At 37.2% G+C, this 20,712-nt stretch overlaps 3 protein-coding genes across 4 annotated transcripts; 2 read left to right on the forward strand and 1 right to left on the reverse strand.

Moving 5' to 3' along the window:
* Positions 1–2,064: 2,064 nt before the first annotated feature.
* prkacba (protein kinase, cAMP-dependent, catalytic, beta a) lies at positions 2,065–12,978 on the forward strand. Of its 2 annotated transcripts, none has more exons than XM_074668790.1 (10): positions 2,065–2,412; positions 5,822–5,883; positions 6,236–6,364; positions 7,606–7,704; positions 7,861–7,943; positions 8,033–8,159; positions 8,645–8,740; positions 8,834–8,956; positions 9,157–9,321; positions 9,886–12,978. In XM_074668790.1, the coding sequence occupies exons 1-10, from the start codon at positions 2,367–2,369 to the stop codon at positions 10,009–10,011; spliced, it is 1,056 nt and encodes a 351-aa protein (XP_074524891.1). In that variant the 5' UTR covers positions 2,065–2,366; the 3' UTR covers positions 10,012–12,978. The 2 variants fall into 2 exon arrangements, with proteins under 2 accessions (XP_074524891.1, XP_074524890.1); XM_074668789.1 differs by lacking the exon at positions 2,065–2,412 and adding an exon at positions 3,246–4,199.
* A 136-nt stretch (positions 12,979–13,114) lies between these two features.
* On the forward strand, positions 13,115–15,894 carry samd13 (sterile alpha motif domain containing 13). Its single transcript, XM_074668791.1, has 5 exons — positions 13,115–13,331; positions 13,655–13,800; positions 14,628–14,670; positions 14,774–14,885; positions 14,977–15,894. Exons 2-5 carry the CDS (start codon positions 13,773–13,775, stop codon positions 15,118–15,120), a joined length of 327 nt encoding a protein of 108 aa, XP_074524892.1. The 5' UTR covers positions 13,115–13,331; positions 13,655–13,772; the 3' UTR covers positions 15,121–15,894.
* Positions 15,895–16,422: 528 nt separating this feature from the next.
* On the reverse strand, positions 16,423–20,168 carry uox (urate oxidase). The gene is made up of 8 exons (XM_074668919.1): positions 20,145–20,168; positions 19,198–19,410; positions 18,166–18,282; positions 17,919–17,997; positions 17,134–17,320; positions 16,825–16,948; positions 16,587–16,670; positions 16,423–16,494 (listed from the first exon to the last, which is right to left on the reverse strand). Exons 1-8 carry the CDS (start codon positions 20,157–20,159, stop codon positions 16,423–16,425), a joined length of 891 nt encoding a protein of 296 aa, XP_074525020.1. The 5' UTR covers positions 20,160–20,168.
* Between the last annotated feature and the right edge of the window lie 544 nt (positions 20,169–20,712).

Raw genomic sequence — 20,712 nt, forward strand, 5'->3', positions numbered from 1 at the left:
CATGGACGAAACCATTTGCTCTGTAAGGGGGGAGGTCTGAAAGAAGTGCTGAAGTTTGCATTCTCAGGCTTGTGCCAACGTGACATTAAGTGTACTGTATTGTGTACATGTCAGGTCAGCATGGACTATTTTTTATCTCTTAACTAGTTGCGAGAGAAAACAAAAGTCTTACCACATCTTGGAGTCGTATTAAGTACACCTTTAAGTAATCATTTAGCGTAGGTTTCGGTGCAGTTCTTCCTCCACAACTCGCTGATACAAACACAGGAGAGCTACCTAGCAACAGGAGTCGCTGACCATGGTGCTAAAATACAACCTTGTAGTTTATGGGTGCGACTCGCTCAGAGGTTATTAATGCAGACTCCTTATTACCTTTATGGCAACGTAGAATCTAAGCTTAAACTCCCTTTAAAAGTCTCTGACTTTTTCTTTGATAATAGATTTTTTTCAGCTGCATATACTTTTAAAACCAGACATTTTTCTTTTTGTGGCGTGCAAAGGTCCATCTCCAGACAAATTCATTTTAACACATCAAGGACAAATGTAGCCTTTGCAAATATCACTATCACGATGGCTAAAAGAATACATTTTAGATTTAAGCATAAATAAGAAATAAAAGTTTCTGGCCAGTGCAAAAGAGCAGCCCTAAAATTACAAACATGCAAAGTTTTTAAATCTTTGGTAAAAGTTTAGACAAAGTTTTTTAGAATAATTTAACTGTTAAGAAAAGTGTTTTGTTTTGTGTAAAAGCAAAATAATGATAGGAATTGGATTGTGCAAAATGCTACAACCCCTGAACCTATTTTAACTATAATTTGTCCTTTATGAAATGTGTGGAAACTGAAAATGTAAATAGCCCACTTGCGCAAGTTATATTTTTGTCATTGTATGTGAAAGGCACACAAAGGTAAGTCTATTTGCATGAGGCATTTCAGCAAAAACGCAATTTATAATGCTTCCGGCTAGATATTAAGGAATTAGATAAAATCACAGGAAAGGGGGGAGAGCAGACAGAGAGAGATATCTTTATGTTCGGTGCACAGAAGCATAGACTAATTTTCACCATATGAGGTAGCATAAATAGCAAATAAGTTTCCTCTATTCCAAGGCTACTTGCGTGCAAAGATTCCGGTGTGCGTCTATCACATCACTCAATCCATGTGTATGCACATATCGCCCATATAATACGAACAAAACATTTTCTACTTCTTCTCACAAAATGCTTGCGACAGTGTGGTTTTATGCCTTGTATACACAGTGTACATCTGATCAAAACTTTAATGATCTATTTCTTCCAAACATATCTCATTGAAAATTAAACCAAAAATATCCTTTGCAAATCCAATAATTTTGTTTGAAGAGGTAAAAACTTTATCCTAACATAATGAGCAACAGTGTGTCTTCATGTGTGCTGGGGCACCAAGATTATTATGGCACTGTTTGACTTGATTGGAAAAGTCTAAATTGCCTTTTGCAGTTTTTGTATGCCTAAAAAAACAAAAATATTTAAATAAACATGAAAAGTATTGCTTAATTAATTATTTCATGTGCATCAATAATAGCTTTAGTCTTATACAGTTATAAAATATAAACATTCTAGGGGTATAAAACATAATTCACTCTAGCACCATTTATATAGAATACAATAGAATTACTTTATTGATTCCAAACCAAGAAACTGTGAAAAATTTATATATATATATATATATATATATATATATATATATATATATATATATATATATATATATATATATATATATATATATATGACAATTTGGTTTGCCGCAGACACGCATTCATTCAGTAGCGCATAGGGACAACACAAGACATTCATTAGACATACATGATAAAATCATACAAGATGTGAGCAAAACGGGTACAAAAATAAAGTGCACGACGAGTAATAATACCGACTGTACTGTAAAGTTCCTTTGGAAATACTTTTGATTGCCCTAAACTATTTACAAAATAAATACGGTGACTCAAGAAATTAAAAATAACGTTTTGGATCATTAAAATATCCGACCGGAACTTGAATGCACCGTTTCACCCATCGAGTCTTCTATATTCCCATAAGACGTGAACGTAGCACAAAACGACAGCAGGCAGAGGTGAAAAGTCTGGATCATGTTTTCATTCCAGCGGGGACATACTTGAACGATAAAGGACACTGTAAATAAAAATCAACAGGACGGTCAGCAGAGCACGTCGAGGTTCTGTCAACAATACGAAGACATTGATGTTGTTGTTAGCAAGCCAGCTAGCACAAGCTGAAATTTGTTAGCTAGCTAACGGAGGACCCTGTCAGCTCACCGCCACCATCATCGCTCCTCGCCAGCTGTGCATCGCCCTGTCTTCCTACGATGGGAAACGCAGCAACTGCCAAGAAAGGCAATGAGCAAGAAAGCGGTAAGCACCTGGACACCATCATGCTGCCCTTCCAGCCATGTAGCGTTAGCTATTGCTCAGCGTTGGCTTGCTTATCATGTAGTCAGTACTGAGCAGGCTTTAGCAGCTGTTATCCAGTGTTAGCAGACAGTATAGCAGGAATATGGGCTGCAGGGAAGAACCATCTTTGGTAAAGCACTTTACAAGGTGTGCTAGCAGCCTCGTCATGATTTGTGTTTACTGCTCTCACTTGGGAACACTGCCATAGACGATGCAGTAGGCTAATAATTTCAAATGAGACAGATGCAGATGTCAGCAAGGTTCTTATCATGCTTTTAGGGTGTTCACAGTGAAATGATAATAAATAAATGTATTAAAATAAATAAAATGAAAGATTTCTTATCCTATTTCACACTTTAAATAGAAGTTCCCAGAACACCATGGTCAGTACTCAAGAGCTAGCATCAACTGCTAGGTGGTAGATAACATCAGCAAACATGGGTTTCCACTGAAGCCGTAGTACAAGGCCTTGACATTGCTAATAACAGGAATTCACCAACAGGTTAACCAAGGAGCTGTTAGTTTTTGAGGTCACTGGTGTAGCTTTACTCTCTAAACATGGTCTGTTTGGGAAGAAGTATTGCAAGGAAATGTGTTACCCAACCCCAGAAACACTAATGTGTCAAGTCAACTGTCAACAAGTTTACTGTAAATAAAAATGTTGTGCCTTTATCACTGTTTCATACAGTGACATTAACCTATTGTGTTGATGCTATAACATCAAGTCCAAGTGGCCACCCTTCTAGTCCAGCTGCACCTGTTTAATCTCAAATTTCAGTCTTTGGTGCTTAATCAATCACTTAACATTAGTAGCACTGTTTTTCGCGTGCACATTGTCATTAATTACGAGGGTAATCCATTAAACTGCACCATGCTGCTAGTAGTGTGTCTTGAGATTCTCCAGTCTTGACCTGCTTTCTGTTTGGCAGTGGTCCATACAGTCTCACAACCTTTTGACTCAAGCCACCTGTAGTTTCTGCAGGGAGGGGCTGAGAGCGGTGCACATTACAGCCACGATACTTGACATAGAAATGCCTTGTTAAAGTCATTTCTGCACACATTTTAGGTACTTATGCCCAAACTGGTGTAACTTTATTTCAAAGATAAATTTATGGTACATAGGTGTTTAAAAAGTATGCAGAAGGGGGAGTAAGTAAGGGTGTAAAGAGAAGCTCTGCATTGTTTCCATTAACCACCAGAGTGCAGACTAACCTGGAGACAACTTCCCCTGCCAATCACCCAGTGGGTGTTACAGACCTACAGTTTTCTTATCAGCGTTCTGAATGCACAGCGGCTGTGTTTTTTTTTCTTGCATAACATAAAGAGGCTGGTTGTTTTGTGTTTTTGCCCTCTTATATCCCGTTGTCAACACGATATTATCGTTTGTATAGAAGGCCAATAGTTATTCACATGACACCAACTATAGGGAAAGCTGACATGCATGTGTTGCTGAAAGTAAGTAGTGAGTGCTTGAACAGGAAGTTTAGCTTTATGTGGTTAGCCAGGCATTGCAGAGCACTTCACTGCATACAACAGGAAGCAAGTGTCACTCATTGGTCTTCGGTCTGAAAACGACTACTTTGCCTCCAAGCCTTTTCAGTTCTTCGTCTATAAAATGGCCCAAGGAAAGGATCAGTCCTTCGCCATCCGTCTCTTCCAAAAATGTCGCAAGGGTAGCCATGAGCAGAAAGGACAAGTGAGCGAGGTGCCTCGTATTTCTGAATTCACCATCATGTGGGATAAGTGGAGTAAGTGCAGTGTTTTGCCTTTACACTTAAAACCTGCAGCCGAGCAGGATGAGTCTCAGCTTGTTTTGGTGTTTTTATTCGAACGGATGGGCATGAAGCTTGAAGGGTAAAAAACAAGAGCAAACTATACTTATCAGTTAAAATGATCAAGTTTTCTTGGTCTGGTCTTCGCGCTCCAAGAAGAAGCCCAGCTTCAGCACTTGCTGTTTTAGAGTTAGTCCTTATCTTCCTCATCGAGTTCACAGTCTCTGTATTTATGCACATTCTTTATCCTCCAGTGACATCAGTAAAAACACCGTGGGCATAATTTTTTGAAGAACAGGCTTTTTGTGGAGCTTCAGTCGCTTGCATCATCTTAATATTTCTTGTCCTGTCATTTTTGTGGACCTGTTTTGCAAGTATGAAATGTGTTATGTGTGCTTTTCACAATGTCTTTTTCAATCACTGTTTTATATTCTTTGTTACTGATGTTTAAAGTTTTACAACACTTTGTCCACTGTGATAGTAAAAGCCTCCTCAAATGCTGGTAAGACAGAAAGAGACTTGACAGCAAACTATTTGTGGCCTGTCAAATCCTGTTGCGCTAAAAGGGCATAGATATTGTATTAAATTTTATTTTTGCTGGGGTTTTTTAAGAAAATGTAAGAATATCAACTTTCCTACTAGTATTAACTTGTTCTTCTGATGCAGAGTGATTTAATTAAGGTTTAGCTTTTGTCAGGTTTCTGAGTTAACTTGTGTTTTCTTTTTCCTTACCATTTTGTTGTGTGTTGCATTTGACCCACTTGAAATTTCTAATGGTCTTGTTTTATGCACTTCATAAATGTTTCTTCCTCTCTTTCTCTTCTCCATCATTTCCATCCATGTGGGTGAATGTTCCTGCAAACCCTTGGTGAACTGTAGAGACTTTTGGTATGCTCGTTTTTTCATGAGCCATCTTAAGTCACAGAGGCAGTTAATTTTAATCTTTAGACCCCCCAAAATATATACTTGTTTTCACAAATTCTCCCAAAATGTTGGTTAATAGTCATAGCTAGTTGACATACAGCTTACACATGATGTTCAGCAGTCTTTCGGTACCAGATATGCATATAAATCAGCAACCACATACCAAATGCATCATCAGCTAGCCATCAGATACTCACTATGACTCTGTGACTTTGGACATCTCATGTCTGCTGTGACTTTCACAATGCACTGTCTTTTTACTGCCTGCACTGTAGTGTCAGTTTTGTTCTGCATTTTGTCTTTTGTCACTGCTCATTATAACTGCCCCCTCCTTTACTCTAACCTACTTTTTGAAAAGGATGCAGAAAGTTTGACTTAAAAGTGGCCAAAAAGTCCACAGCAGCTCTTTGCATCACTTTGTTAGATTTCCTGCTTAGTGTGGTTTTGAGTTTTCTCAAGAAGGTATTTTTTGCTGTTCTGTCAAGTATAGCCCTGCATCACACAGTACTTGACAGTTGCCTGACCTATAAATGCATTTGTTTCCCTAAACATGTGAACTTCCTTTGAACATGTTGAACTACCCCAGTTTATTTCCCTCAACATGTGGCCTGACCTTGAGAGAGTGCCAAAATGCTAATTAGTAAAACCCAACTTTGATGTCTTTTTTTTTACAGTGAAAGAGTTCTTAGCTAAAGCCAAAGAAGATTTTTTAAGAAAATGGGAGTGTCCACCCCAGGTAAGTTGTTCTCCTTTCAAGCTTTAGGTTAATCCACCTCACATAATCTTGATTTCTTTTGCTGAAGAAGCTAAATGATAAGACTGGTCGTATGAAAGCACCCAGCCACTTCCTGGATCAGATCTTGTTGAGTTACATGCAAGCTGATTGCATAATTGCACTGTCAACAAAAGCTGCTTATTCTAAAAACATCTCCATCCAGTTTATATATTTTGTTTAAGCCAACAAAGAGACAAACTAAACTACATTTGGTTTGAACTACTGCTGAAGTTAAACTACACTTACAATAACAAATACACCATTTCATTTATGAGTTTGCTGTCACACTTTAATTGATACCCTGTTTCCTCAGTGCACAACAGGCCTGGATGACTTTGATAGGTTCAAGACTCTGGGCACTGGCTCATTTGGGCGGGTTATGCTTGTCAAACATAAAGAAACAAACCACTTCTATGCCATGAAGATCTTGGACAAACAAAAAGTAAGTTTTTATTTTTTTTTACCAAGTTGACAGTTTACTCAACCACTAAAAATAGGCCCTATAAGTCATGGTAGGCTGTGAGACACACTCCTGCATGCTCGACAAGTGCTGCAACACCAGGACTGTGTGTGTGTGTGTGTGTGTGTGTGTGTGTGTGTGTGTGTGTGTGTGTGTGTGTGTGTGTGTGTGTGTGTGTGTGTGTGTGTGTGTGTGTGTGTGTGTGTGTGTGTGTGTGTGTGTGTGTGTGTGTGTCTCAGTCTCATAAAAGGAAATGGAAAGTTAACTCTCATGCGACCCCAGCACGTTATCACTGGAAACCTCAGAGGCCCTTCACATGAGTTTTGATCTGGAAATACAGATGTGAAAGTGGTAGGAGGTTAGCATGTCACTGGTGTTGCTCATGTAGCAGTCTTCGGATCACTTGTGCCTCACACTTATGGTTAAAGATGTAAACCTGTCTGGCTTTCTGCAGTAAGTCTAGTGTACGAGTTCTTTTTCTTTGTCTGAAGAATTTGTATGCCTATTGCTTGTTAGCCAAGTGCAGATCACATCAAAGGTTATTCTGTGTTTTTTTTTGTGTGTGTATAATCTAGTTGCATTTCTGCTAACCTTTTCCCAAAACATTCAATGCATTTATAAATTGTTGCGTTGGGATTTGCTGTGTACTTTATTTTACTTTAGATATAGTACATGAATGATCCTACAAAAACTTGAACAGTAGATGAATCATTACTAGAGCTGTCATTTTATGGTGCTACCACAGTGTTTTAATGCAGCTTAAACCTTTGAACAAGCAGACGCCTGACACTTTGATGTGTTGACATGCTGCTTTGCATATGACAACCTTTGCTTGTTGTTAATCTGCTTTTTCATGTTAGTGCCAATACGCAGTTTTTGTGTGTGTGTGTGTGTGTGTGTGTGTGTGTGTGTGTGTGTGTGTGTGTGTGTGTGTGTGTGTGTGTGTGTGTGTGTGTGTGTGTGTGCAATGTTGACTTTTAGAACTTGTTTGTCAGATTCCTCCCATTTCATGAGTGCTCCAAACCTGCAGAATTTTCAAAGTGTTTCATCATATAGTACTATCATCAATGCAACAAAGAATTGTAGATGTGGTTCTGACAATTGTGAGCACTTTTTGCCATATTCAAAAGCTTTATGAGGTATTTATAACATGGCTCTTAACATTAATAAAAACACTGATTGGACTTATATAACTGTTATTCCTTTTTTTTCTTTTTTTTGAGGTGGTGAAGTTGAAGCAGATAGAACACACTCTAAATGAAAAGCGAATACTACAGGCTGTCTCATTCCCCTTCCTCGTCAGATTGGAGTACGCTTTCAAGGTAGAGTCTAGCTACTACTTTCTACATTAAAAATAACCAGCAAACAATTTGTTAAGAGTAACCAAGAGTGAGCACCCCTTACAGTAAGTAAATGGACATAAAACGTGATACTTCTTGTTATACCTCTGCCAAAATGTTCCCCTCTTTGAACAACAGGACAACTCAAACCTCTACATGGTGATGGAGTATGTGCCCGGTGGTGAGATGTTCTCACACCTCAGGCGTATCGGAAGGTTCAGGTATGGTGTGCATAAAATTGAATTTTAAGTATCCCGATTTTCATGATAAGTACTGCAGCCACCTGACTGTCCACTGTCCTTCCTTTCAGTGAACACCATGCAAGATTTTATGCAGCTCAGATAATACTCACCTTTGAGTATCTTCACTCACTGGACCTCATCTATAGAGACCTGAAGCCTGAAAACCTGCTCATAGATCAACATGGGTACATCCAGGTGAGCCGTTTATGCAAAGTCTGCAAGAGGACAGTAAGATGACTGGGAAAATATCCTTTATCAGACGTACTTATTCGTTACAAGAAGAAACTGATAGCACTCTCCTTCCAAATAGTAACTTATATAACTAGACTAACATACATATACATATAGAGAAATAAAATGTTCATATTATAAGTGAACAAACACTGATTGATGACATTTTTATAGCTTTGACAAAAAATTGTTTGGCAGCAGTGCCGTTCTTTTGTTTGATTTGTCCTGAAAAAGACTCATTTGTTTGATGGCTATTGGATCTTGGTATTTGATTGGTGCATTGACTGGCACAGTTGCTGATATATAGTACAACAACAAGAAAGTTAAGATACAAAGGTATAACTCTCAGAAATTGGAGACAACTTCTGTTAATAACTTTAGTGAATGCAAATTTTCTTTGCCTTCAGGGGTCTACTATTCTAATTGTCCTCCTCTTGCTCTTTCTTTAGGTCACAGACTTTGGTTTTGCCAAAAAAGTAAAAGGCAGAACCTGGACATTGTGTGGTACTCCTGAGTACCTGGCACCAGAGATCATCCTCAGCAAGGTGAACCTTTGAATACACTGACTCACAAACCAAACAGTGGTGACCATAAGCTTTAACCAGCTCTACTTCTTAACCTGTTTCTACCCCTTCCAGGGCTACAACAAAGCTGTGGACTGGTGGGCACTTGGAGTTCTCATCTATGAAATGGCAGCTGGGTACCCTCCTTTTTTTGCAGATCAGCCAATCCAGATCTATGAAAAGATTGTGTCCGGCAAGGTAGGAAAAGATAGACATACCTGAGATCACAGATTCTATGGCTTTGGGTTTTTTTCTGTTCGAAAAAATTTTGATTCTTTTTGCAGTCTTTCTTATCCCTGTCCACATACTGTATAAAAGCATTTAACAGAAATAGGTGAACCAGATCTTCATCTTGATTGAGCTTGAGAATTCGGAGTTCTCTTTTTTTGGCCCTGTAGGTACGATTCCCCTCTCACTTCAGCTCCGACCTGAAAGATCTGCTGAGAAACCTGCTGCAGGTTGACCTGACAAAGAGATTTGGCAACCTTAAGAATGGTGTGAATGACATCAAAAATCACAAGTGGTTCTCTACAACAGACTGGATTGCCATATATGAGAAGAAGGTAGGTTTTTTTTTTGTCATTTTCAAACAACAATCAGGAAACATACTCTGGTGTTTCCTTACTACTGTATTACTTGAGTCATTTCAGATCATATTCTTTTTGAAATTCTGTATCACTACCTTTTCAACTCCTGAAAGTATCTCCATCTTCTGTATAAATAACCAGAAAGCAGACATTTTTAGTGTGTGCTATGCAAACTAAAAGGCACCATAACTTACCACTGAGACTGAAACAAAAAAAAATCTATTGCTCTATAACAGTAATACTTAACATATGCAGGTATTTCTTGGGGCTGAGTGGTAATGTTGGTCTGTTACCTAAAAAGGATGAATATAAATGATTAGAGAAGTGATTATTTGCACTGTTATGCCATGTGTCCTTCTTGAAATTGCAATTACTTTAAGGGTAAAAACATTCAGTCTTTTCTGAGAACTTTCTATCCGCTGATGGTTGGTTGAATGAAAGTGAAAGCACTCCTCAAGTACAGCTTGTAGTACTTTGACAGAGCCTAATTTGTTAAGCATCTCTGGATCAACAAAAACCTCATTTACCTCTCTGTGTCAGGTTGAAGCCCCCTTCATGCCAAAGTGCAGAGGACCAGGAGACACAAGCAACTTTGACGACTATGAAGAGGAGGACATTCGTGTCTCACAAACAGAAAAGTGTGCAAAAGAGTTTGCTGATTTCTAGTGAGAGTGGGCGGGAGTCCTCATAAGGGCTCATTCATTTTGGGATATTTGCACTCTCCTGAGGGTTAAGGTGGAACTGAGGTAATCTCGTTTCCAAATCCAATGCCTCGTTCCTTCATTCCACACAGCTGAATGAGGTCCTTCTTGCCATGATCCTGCGTGCATTTAGCACTAACCTACACACAGGCACATTATGCAGACACCACTCGTGCTGCAACACAAAAATACTAGACCACATTTTAAGTTTTTGTCTTTTTTTGTTTGTTTGTTTTTTAAGTTTGCCACTTTTGATAAGCCTTCCTTTTATTTTAGGTCAAATGATTATTTAAAACGTAACATTCAAAGTTCAAACCATTTATATGTGGCACAAAGAGATTGATTGTATTAGCTGGTATTGCACATATTGTGATATAAGCTTTGAGAATATAGAAGGGGTTTTTTTGCATTTCTGAGGTTGTTTTGGCTTTTTATCTGTTGTCTGTTACACGCTTGAGTTTGTTTAAGGTTCGTTTTGTGAGTTACCAATCATCACTGCTTAAACATAACCCGTAATTCATTTATCCATCATACTAGTGTCGTCATGACCTAGGACCATGTGTTTGTACATATAAGAATATACATATATGAGACATAAGATAAGATTTTCAAACAGAAAAAGGTGTTTGATGAAGGAAAAAGCAACTCATGATGACTCTATGGTGAGTTGGATTAACAACGACAAGTGTCATTATGGAGCAGAAACTTGTCAGTGCTGTATTTACTGATCAATTGTAGCATTGTTCCATCCATATCCAGTCACAGGACATTTACTTTTACCTCAGGCATGGTGTGGTATCAAAAGTATTCGAATGAGATGATATAATTTCGGGTACAGCTCTGTTTCACAAGACAGGAAATCTGAAGCTGTTTGAGTTAATCACGTCAAACCTCCGTCTTTGGTACATCCAAAACTCAATGAAGTGTATTGAAATGGCATTTTTTCAACAACTGAAAGTTTGTGTGATTTCTGTACGAGTATGCTGTTGTGGATGCAAAGCAGTGTTGGTCTTGAAATATTCTGTTCATTCTGGGTTACTTTTCAAATTAGGCTTTTATTTTTTTAGTCTAAAGCTTTAGCACGTCACTCAAAGGATATTGTGTCATTGCCATATTTGTTTTACTTTCATTTTGCATTCTTATGTAAGTTGTTTGTACAGCAGTGTCACAACAAGCTAATTTTCCCCTGAAAGTGTTCCCATTTTTTTATTTTGGTATTTTCCCTTTGGTTCTTGTTGTTTTGATTGTTACCTTTTTTTATATTCACAGCAGGGCACATCAATTAATGCTTTAGATTTTTATCTGAGTGAAATATTTCTCTGCATAATCCAGTGAAGCAAAACTATATCATTAACCATCTATTAATAGTAACACAAAACAGATATATCATAACCTTGAAGTATTCATTCACCTTGGTTGAAGCACATATGTACCTTTACTATAGCTTTCAGTTTCTTTGTGTCATTCCCTTTTTTTTAATTATTTTAACCAGTTTTTACACTGTGATGGAGCGTTATTTGCTCATTCTTCCTCTCCAGTCTGCTAAAGCTGAGTCTTGTTAGTTACAGAAAAGTTAACAGACAACAATGTTGTTGTTTGTAGCTTTCTTGTTGCAGATTTTCAAAGGGAATAAGGTCTAGAGTTTGGCTTATGAAGAACATTGTGTCGTAAATCACTTCTGCTAAGTTATTGTCTACATGCATTTAATCTATCTTACCCCCACCTCTCGACTATGGGGGGAGACACTGGGCACCTTTTATTTTCTGTCCACTCTGTCTTGTCTTTGTCATGTGTATTTAACACCCAGAACCCTCAGAGCCAAGGCGTCCACATGTTGACCTTAGATATCAGAGAAACACAGATTTCCTCTGCTTCTGTAATCTTTGATCCCTTTTTACAGGAATGTTTGTCTGAAGTCAGCAGGGAGGTCAGAGTTGGTGGTCTAAGGAGGGTTTTTGTTTATTTTTTTTCCACACACCTCAATGGAAAATGTGATTACTTCTGGATGGACATCCTATTCAATCATTCTGAATAGATTTCAATCATTATTTAAAGTGGTGCTCAAGTGTTTGTAGATGACAAAAAGTAGTTTAATCAAGCTCAACAATCTAAAACAACCAAATGTGGAAAATGGTTTAGGGACTAAATAATTTTTTAAGATACTGGTGTACTGTACATGGGCATTGGCTATCCCTGATTATAGATATATTGTCAAATATTCAAAGAATAGTGTGAACATTTATTTAATCCTGAATTCATTTTGAAGGAGTCAACTTTTTTGTTACTTTTTCATATTACAGACATTTAATTAATGCCATTTTTCATTTTATGCCTTGCATAACCCTTAGTTTTGGCAGAGTAAAGCAGTTTAATTTACAGAGCATTTATTACCAGCAAATCTTTTGGGATTATTTATTTATTTATAAAGCTTTCTTTTAATTTGCCCCTTATAGAAAACAAAAAGTTACATTTTTCCACGTATGCCTATTGAAGATGTAGCCTCTTAATATAGTAACTTCTTCTTTGCTTTCCTTGTGTAAGGATAATTGGAAATTGTTTTACAGATTTTAAAAACTGCACCTGGGAAATTTGGACGTTTCAGGTCAAACTGCCTGTGCATAAACTTTCCCAGAGAGTTTTTAGGACATCCACAGCTCCCTAATGTGTGTAAAAATGTTTTGTCATATTTGATGTAATATTATGGCACTTTTCCCTGAGCCACCACACACTCCTGACTGAAGTTTAAGTTGTTCACAGTTAGTCACAAGCCAGTATGGGATCAGTTATCTTAAATATGTCTTTATTTAGTATGTGGGGCATTTTGCACATCATTTAGAAGGCTGACACGTTTTCCCACCCATATTTACTTGTTTTTCTGCCAGGGGGATATTCTTTGCTGTAGCAGAATTTATGTAACAAAGGATATGTCACTATAATAAATTCTTTTTATTAAAAAAACGTTGTTGTTTTTGACGTTGTGCGCGATACTGTTGTGTGTTGCATCTGCGGTAACGTACGCCAGTAGACAGTTGAGCTGAGCTGTAAACTGTAGGTGACACTAAAACTTCAAATCCCATGATTCTCTGCCGTCATGTGGGCGAAGGAAGCTAAACCGATGAAGAGGTGCTAGTTGGCTTTACTTGATTAAATCTTGATTTATCAAGTTAATGCCGCCGTTTAATTATTAGTAAAATTATCTTAGTAATTTGTCAGCTTTTTGTTATCCAAAGTACGCGTGAAGCTTTGACGAACCGTTGATGTCAAGGAGGAATCATCCAAAATAAGGTAACTGTTAAATTTTGAAATAGCGAAGCCAGCTAACAATCCTTGTTAGCTTAATACGAGAGAGCAGCAATGAAATATTACATATCGTCTGTAGCATAACGGTCGTCGTTTATTGTAGTACTAAAAAATGATGACAACTTTATTCAAATATATGACAGTTAAGGTTCTATCGTATAAATGAGGTTATTATGCAGTTTTTAATCAAGCTAACGAGTTTTAGGTCATTTTTTCCACACACACAGTCAGTTATCTATATAGTGCCAGCGTTAGCTTTGTTTTCATTGATGTGTCGATTATAAATTCCCTCTCTGAATGTTTCACAGCTGCTCCATTTTGCTGCCATTGCAATGAGGATATCCAATGGATGCCAGACTTCGACAAAGATACAATGATGGTGTTTAAGCTACAAACGCTTTAGGCTCCTGTGAGAGACGACATCTGATGAAAACTAACTGCAACCTTACAGATTGTAAGATATTCATTTCGTACAGTTTTTATTTTACTTAGAAAAGCATTGTCTCAATAAACGCAGGGAGTCCAACTACGGGATCGTTTAAGCCTTGACAGAACCACTGGAACTTATAACCCCCTCAGGGGGTCGATAGTTTCTTTACAAAGTCATTTCCTATAAATCTTGATTCATAAACACATTTTTTTAACTTGTATTCTTTGCATGTTGGAATAGAACCTTGCTGTTCTTATTGAGCAAAATATAAACAGTAAAAGAGAGAAGCCCCAAATAAACTTCTCCAGAACTTTTAAAGACATATTCTGAAGCATATCCCAAAAGTTGTGTTAAAAATGATAACATAGGACATGCGAAACATCTTAACCAAACTGCGAAAGCTCACAAGTTAACAAACTGGTTAATGGTTTTAGTATTTCAACTCTTGCCCAAAGTTATCTTAAGATAACAAGCATGTCTCGTTTGGTGGAAGAAAAAAAAGGTTTTCTACCCTTGAAATCATTGTTTTTATTACAGTATCAGACAATAATGGAAAGCAGCTGAAAGATATGCAGTGAGAATAAGGATTTTTAACTTATTGAGACTTCTTTAAGTGGAGTTCAAGTTGGTTTTGTGTCATTCTATTTTAAAATTTTGTTTAGCAAGATTTAACATAACGATGTACAATACAACACATCTTGTGTTTAACATGTGTGAAGTGTATTTTTGACTACTTAAGATGAATTATGTGGGGAGAGACCATTGAGTTGATGCTACATGCTTCAACCCTGTTTTTTATTTCTTTTTGAATTGTAATTTTACCTTTTCATTGATCCATTTTTCTTCTATAGCTGGCATGGAAGACAAAGCAAATGGCTCTGTTGAAACAAAAAGGTGATTTTTCAAACTTGTGCAAGATTTAAAAGAGATGTCAAAGAGATGTTACAATTGAATATGTTTACACATCAAGATTCATCCCCTTTTTGTCACCCCACAGCCCTGTGGAGAATGGTCAGCTGCCAGACCCTGCCAACTGGGGCGTTGCTGACGTTGTCAACTACTTCAAAGCAACAGGGTTTGAGGAACAAGCCACGGCTTTCCAGGATCAGGTATGAGTGAGATTGTAGCCTTAAAATTACTTTTAGATAATTAGAATAAACCAGGATGTCATTAAAATATTTGTGGCTCTCCCCCTGACAGGAGATTGACGGCAAGTCCCTGCTCCTAATGACCCGTAATGACGTCCTTACAGGGCTGTCTATAAAGCTGGGCCCTGCACTGAAAATCTATGAGTATCACGTAAAGCCGCTGCAGACTCAACATCTGAAGAGCAACACCTCGTAGCAGTGGAGGCCGTCCCCAACACCCACCTCAGTGACAATCATCGTGTCAGAAGACCCCAGGTTAGCTGCCGCTTCACAAAGAATCCTCTGGCACCTTAAACAGGATTTGAATGCTGTGTTTTTATAAGCGAGGACCCAAAAATGGGATGCACATGGAGTCCACTCTGCTGTTTACCCTTTCAGCCATTCTTATGCCTGCTGCTTGAGAGATGTGTTTTATTTTGTTTGTGTTTTATTTAAAAAGAAAGAAATTGGGGACTAAAGTCCACGGGTATGATTCTTTTTGTGTGTGTGTATGTCTGTATATTTTTGTGTGTGTGCGAAGTGAGTTAACCCATGTTGGTTTAAAAAAATGAATATGTACATAAGATGATGTATAATTGAAAACTGTGTATGTTCCGTTGTACCTGAAAACTTTGATACATGCAGTAAATTATTCTAATGCATCCCATTTTGTCCTAAAATCAGATTTATGCTCCAAACTGTGCAGCTAAGTCTATCACTCATCCTTGGCATGTAACAATGAAGCATCTTGTTTTCCTAGACACGAGCCAATTGAAGCCTTTTTGTTCCTACACATCTACATTATCCAGGCTCAAAGCTCTTGATATGAAAATATTTATATGTATATATTCTTATTATGTTCCTACCTGTGGTGCTCTCAGCAATGTCACAGAGACAACTGTATTGAAGTGTGTATTACCGATGTGTATGTTCAACATAACACTGGAGTTTGAGAATCTGAATCAAAGATTTGCAATAAATGGTGCTCTTTTCTCACCAAAGAACAATAATGGTAAATGGCTTTATTAATTTGCATTCTTCTTTTATTTACTTACAACAAAGTTGAATGAAGCTAATAATAATTGATAAGGCAGTTGATAATCATATTAGGTTAGAGAAATTAAGAAATACCTCCAGATACCTGATAGTTACGCTTCTTACATGTAAGAAGCAAATTTTTGTTCCTCCTGCTGATGAGAAAAATAGCTGCCCAGTGTCGTGATTAAAAGAAAAAAAGTAGAAGTAAAGTATGTTAAAATGAAAACAAGGATCTTTTGAAGCTTGGCTCAGGTGGATTTTAATGTCAACAAAACATCTGTATCGAACTGCATTTCCTTTATTCCACACAACATGGTGAAAAGCTTTTTAATTTTTGTTTTAGCTCTGAAAAGATACTTCAAAGGTGATTTTTTTTCTCAGAACACTTTTGGTCTTTGTGATAATCTCATATTGCTTTTGCATAGAGTCAGTTTATTCAGATTAATGTAGCAGCAGCTGTGTTTCCTGTGAGTCACTGCCTTTACAGCTTGGCTTGTTTCCTGCGCAGTGTTCCTGTGATGTTGCCTGAAGGATTGTCCAGGGGAAGAAGGACCTGTAGGGGGGTGAACAATGTCAGTGACTTGAGAAAATCAATGATCAAATAACTGAAACTTTTTTAAAAAAACAAATAGCATCAGGACTTACTTCGTCTTTGTTGCTGAGGCCCATTTTTGTCATGTCTATGGTGAAGTAATGCTGGTTTGGCATGACAATCTCAATTTCATCCATCTGAAAGACAGAAAACTTAAAGCCTGGGCCTTTCTGAATAAGCATTTCTGACAGCTTGGATATTTTTGATCACATATTATAAATAGATATATTGGAAGCAAAAGTTTGACCCTAAAAACAGATAAAAATCTTATGACCAGAAATGTAGTCTTACCTCAGGAACTCTGGCCAGGATGAGGACCTGCGAGTCATAAAGTGTCTTCTGCACAGATGGTGAGAACTCTCCAAGATCATAGGGGCCAGCAAACTTCTCAATAATCGTCTCCTTCACACATTTCCTGCAAAGAAAAATGTATGTAGGTATTTTCACATTTTAAACTTTTAAAATGTGTTTTTCTCTGAATTGTTCAGAATTTGCAGCATCCTCTCCTCCTCTTTAACGGATGAATGCATGCACTCCATCATCAATTCCTACAGATGATCAATGAATGTGCCCCTTTACATGTAGTTGACAGATTATTACCATGAGGCATCAAAGTCCACGTCCTGAATCTTGTTGTAGCGCCACCTGGCGTAGACAGAGGTGCAGAAACATCTGTCCTTGGCCTCCTGCAGGGTCGTGAAGCGGTCTCGCAGGAAACCCACAAAACCAGACTGAGTGGTTTTCAGCACTGTCATGTTCTTCACCCCACTGTGAACCACAGGTGTGCCTGTGTGCACCGTTATTTTGAAGGATATTTTCAGACAGTGTCAACATTCAAGACAACAGGCATTTAAAATCTGGTACTATATGAGCATGAGCATGAGATGAAATTCAGCAACAAAAACCGGACCCAGACAAAACTGGTGACAACATATCTTTTTTACACATCCAGTTACATCTAAGTTGCCTTACACTTCACATTTACACCAAATGTAAGAAAAGCAGATCAGGTAAATCCCCTGCTCAAACTTTGAATGAAGACCTGGTAAAACCACTGTAGGCTCCACAGAAGCAGACACTACTGAGAGTTCCATCAGATGTCTACTAACAGATATCAAGACGATCTAGACGTGTAAATCAGCGCTGCTATAAAAGACACACATGAACTAAATGAAATAATTGTGAAACAATGATTGCTGTCACTTTGCTTACATCACACTGTTGATTTTTGTGTTAACTGGTCATGGTTATGGTATATGAGCTGTGCATACATACCTGCAAAATATTATTGACTTTATATTGCATGAGTTGCCAAACACTTGCTATTTTCCCCCAAAATAGTCTGTACTCTGTGTTTCTGTCTATGTGTGTATAAATATGCTTACCGTTAAGATTCTGTTCAACATCACAGAATCGGCAAGATTCTGGGCTGAGAATAAATGCATGAGCATGCTCAACTCCATTCTGTGAAAAAGAAAATAAAGGGCAATGACGAACTTTTTAAAAATCAAGTTTGACCAACTGTATTTTACACAGTAGTAAAAATAATTCTGAGGGTTGAGGAAGACTTGAAGTAAAACAGATTTAATCCAACTGGCAAACTTTTGTCAATCATTGAAGCCCTTGTTTTACCTTCTCCAACCTTCTCCATGGAGCCTCCTCCATGTGAACCTTGGCCCTCAGCACATGGTTGAAAGAGGTCAGGAAATGGTTACAGATGTCGAGGGAAAACTGTTCAATGGTCTTTACCTGAAACAGATATGTATGAGATCTAAAGCACAGAGACAGATTGAACACTGTGAAAAATGAAATAGAACCCACAGTAAGACAGACTTATGATGAGGGTTATTTAATGAGTATGAACATTGATTTATCACAAGTAATAAGGACATGATTGCTCCTGTTTTAATGGTGACTGTGTGATCAAGCTTTGGGACAGGGGTCACTTAAGGTGTTTTAAAAAAAAAAAAAAGCCACTACATTGGGATTAAGATTTAGATGTAGATTTTAAATTTAACATATTTTCATATTTTATGTTTAATTTAACAAGTTTTTCAAAATTAAAACACACATCTGCCAAACAAACCGTGGTTTTCTTTTCCTTCTGATACATGAGTTTTTAAGACCACAAGCTCATCAGCATGATAGTTTTCTTTAAAACCTTTTTAAAAAATGTAACAGAATTTATTTAATCCTTTTCAGGGAAATCATTCCATTACAGGCAGCTGAAGTTATATTTTGGCCCTTTTCTAGGAGTGCTCTGGTGAAATCATCAAAAACTTTTTCATGCAAATCATTTCTTAGTTTTAAGAAGCTGTGGCAAGAATAATATCTTAATTGTTTTTTGTTTTTTTTAATAAGTATTTTCTGTATTGAAAGAAAGCACATTTACTTAAAACATTACAAAAAATTGCCAAAACCACCCAATTTATCAAATGTGATACAGAAATTAAATCATAAAAAATGATAAAGCAATATTTTTTTCTCTATAAATAATTCATAAAATGAAAAATAATACAAAAGAAAAGAAATGAGCTTGTAAAATAAATGCAAGTTCATTTCGAAAAGACTGATCACAATTGTCCTGTGTTGGAATAACTGTAGACTGGAGTTGGGAGCTGCAGTGGGAAGTTGGGAAGTTGTCTGCTGCTGCTGGCGACTTACCCCCATGAGCTTGGCCAGGGCATGCACAGTGTTCTTGATGGTGTCCGTGGGGATGATGTCTGAGTTGTCACCTTGTAAATAATCCTTGCGTGTTTTGAGTGTGAGCTCCACATCAGCTTTCAGTTCAATGATAGAGTGATGGCTCCCCTGTCTCCTGATCACCAGCACCTTCACCGTGTTCTTGCCGTAGCCTGTTCGCACAAACTCCACATTCTGCACACACAAGAAACCAACACTTTAGGTGTCACCTTGTATTCTGATTTTAACATTTCCTTGTGTTTTAAATGTGCAGAGACCTATAATTTGATGTTTAGGTTTTAATTGATCCCACTTTGTCTTCTGGAGTTTGGTCTTTGGCCTGGTGCTGGCTTGTGTCTTTGCATAAGCCCAGAAGTGTTTATTCAGCAATATCTACCATGCACTACATCACCAACTTTAACAAGAGGAATCTCACATGTTATGTGTTACAGTCAGACAACTTACTTCTACTTTATATGTGACTGAATGTTTATAAATCATTTCTCTTGATGATTATTACAGCACAATTATAAAATCAGATCAGATTTTTTTTTTATCCCAGAGATTTCTTTGGTAAAATTCTAAAGATGAATCCAATAAAGTCTAAGAAGATAAAATAAAGTTAAAAAATGTAAAAAAAATATTAAGAGAAACAGGTCATATGATAAATGAGAACATTAAAAACAAGTATTAGAGATACAATTGATAAATAAGCGTTCACCAATTTTAATATTTTACTGATAGTCCACCATGTAACAGTTCTGGTGATAGATTAGACAAAGTTATGACTTTATGAGACATAAACTGTGGTTTGTTTTTCAAGATCAATTCTGGCCTGGAGGTCATTCACCCTAAGATAGCACTTAATGATTTAAGCTACTTGTTTAAAACATTTTTTTTTCATTTATATAAAATAATGAATGATTTACCTGAGAAGTTGCCATGATATTGTCCTTTTCTTCACCTGTCTGTCTTTCTCTGCAGAGTCTCCAGAAAAAAAGTGTCACAACTGATGGAGGAGGATTTTGTTCAGAGGGTGGTCTCACCTTTGAGCTTTAACGTTTGGACTTGTTTCATCTGCACAGCTTGCATGAATACACACACTAAAGCACAAACACAACTTGGTTTGCTCAGTAACATTTACAGGTAGGCATATCAAGATGTTTATGTGCAAATCCTCCAAAAAAATCAATTATTAGGGTTTACCAAACTCTTTAAGCCTGAAAAGAAATCAACTAAAAGTTTAACTGCCTTTTACTAAAAAAGTACCCATAAACTTTTATCACATCCTTGATTATTAAAAATCAAGACAAGTGATGAAAATAAATTCAATATAATTTTATAGCGGCACATAATGTTTTCACAAAACAAACATAGTGGCTGTGTTTAACTGTGAGCAAACCAATGTTAACCGATGAGTTTCTGGTCAGATAACCTCTTTTTTCTTTTTTTTTTTTACATCTCAGTGAGTGTATTTGTCTTGAAGACTTAAATAAT

The sequence above is a fragment of the Halichoeres trimaculatus genome, unplaced genomic scaffold, assembly GCF_033239565.1.
Source record: "Halichoeres trimaculatus isolate MK-OKI-2021-1 unplaced genomic scaffold, fHalTri1.1 fHalTri1_scaffold_4, whole genome shotgun sequence".
NCBI lineage: Eukaryota > Metazoa > Chordata > Actinopteri > Labriformes > Labridae > Halichoeres > Halichoeres trimaculatus.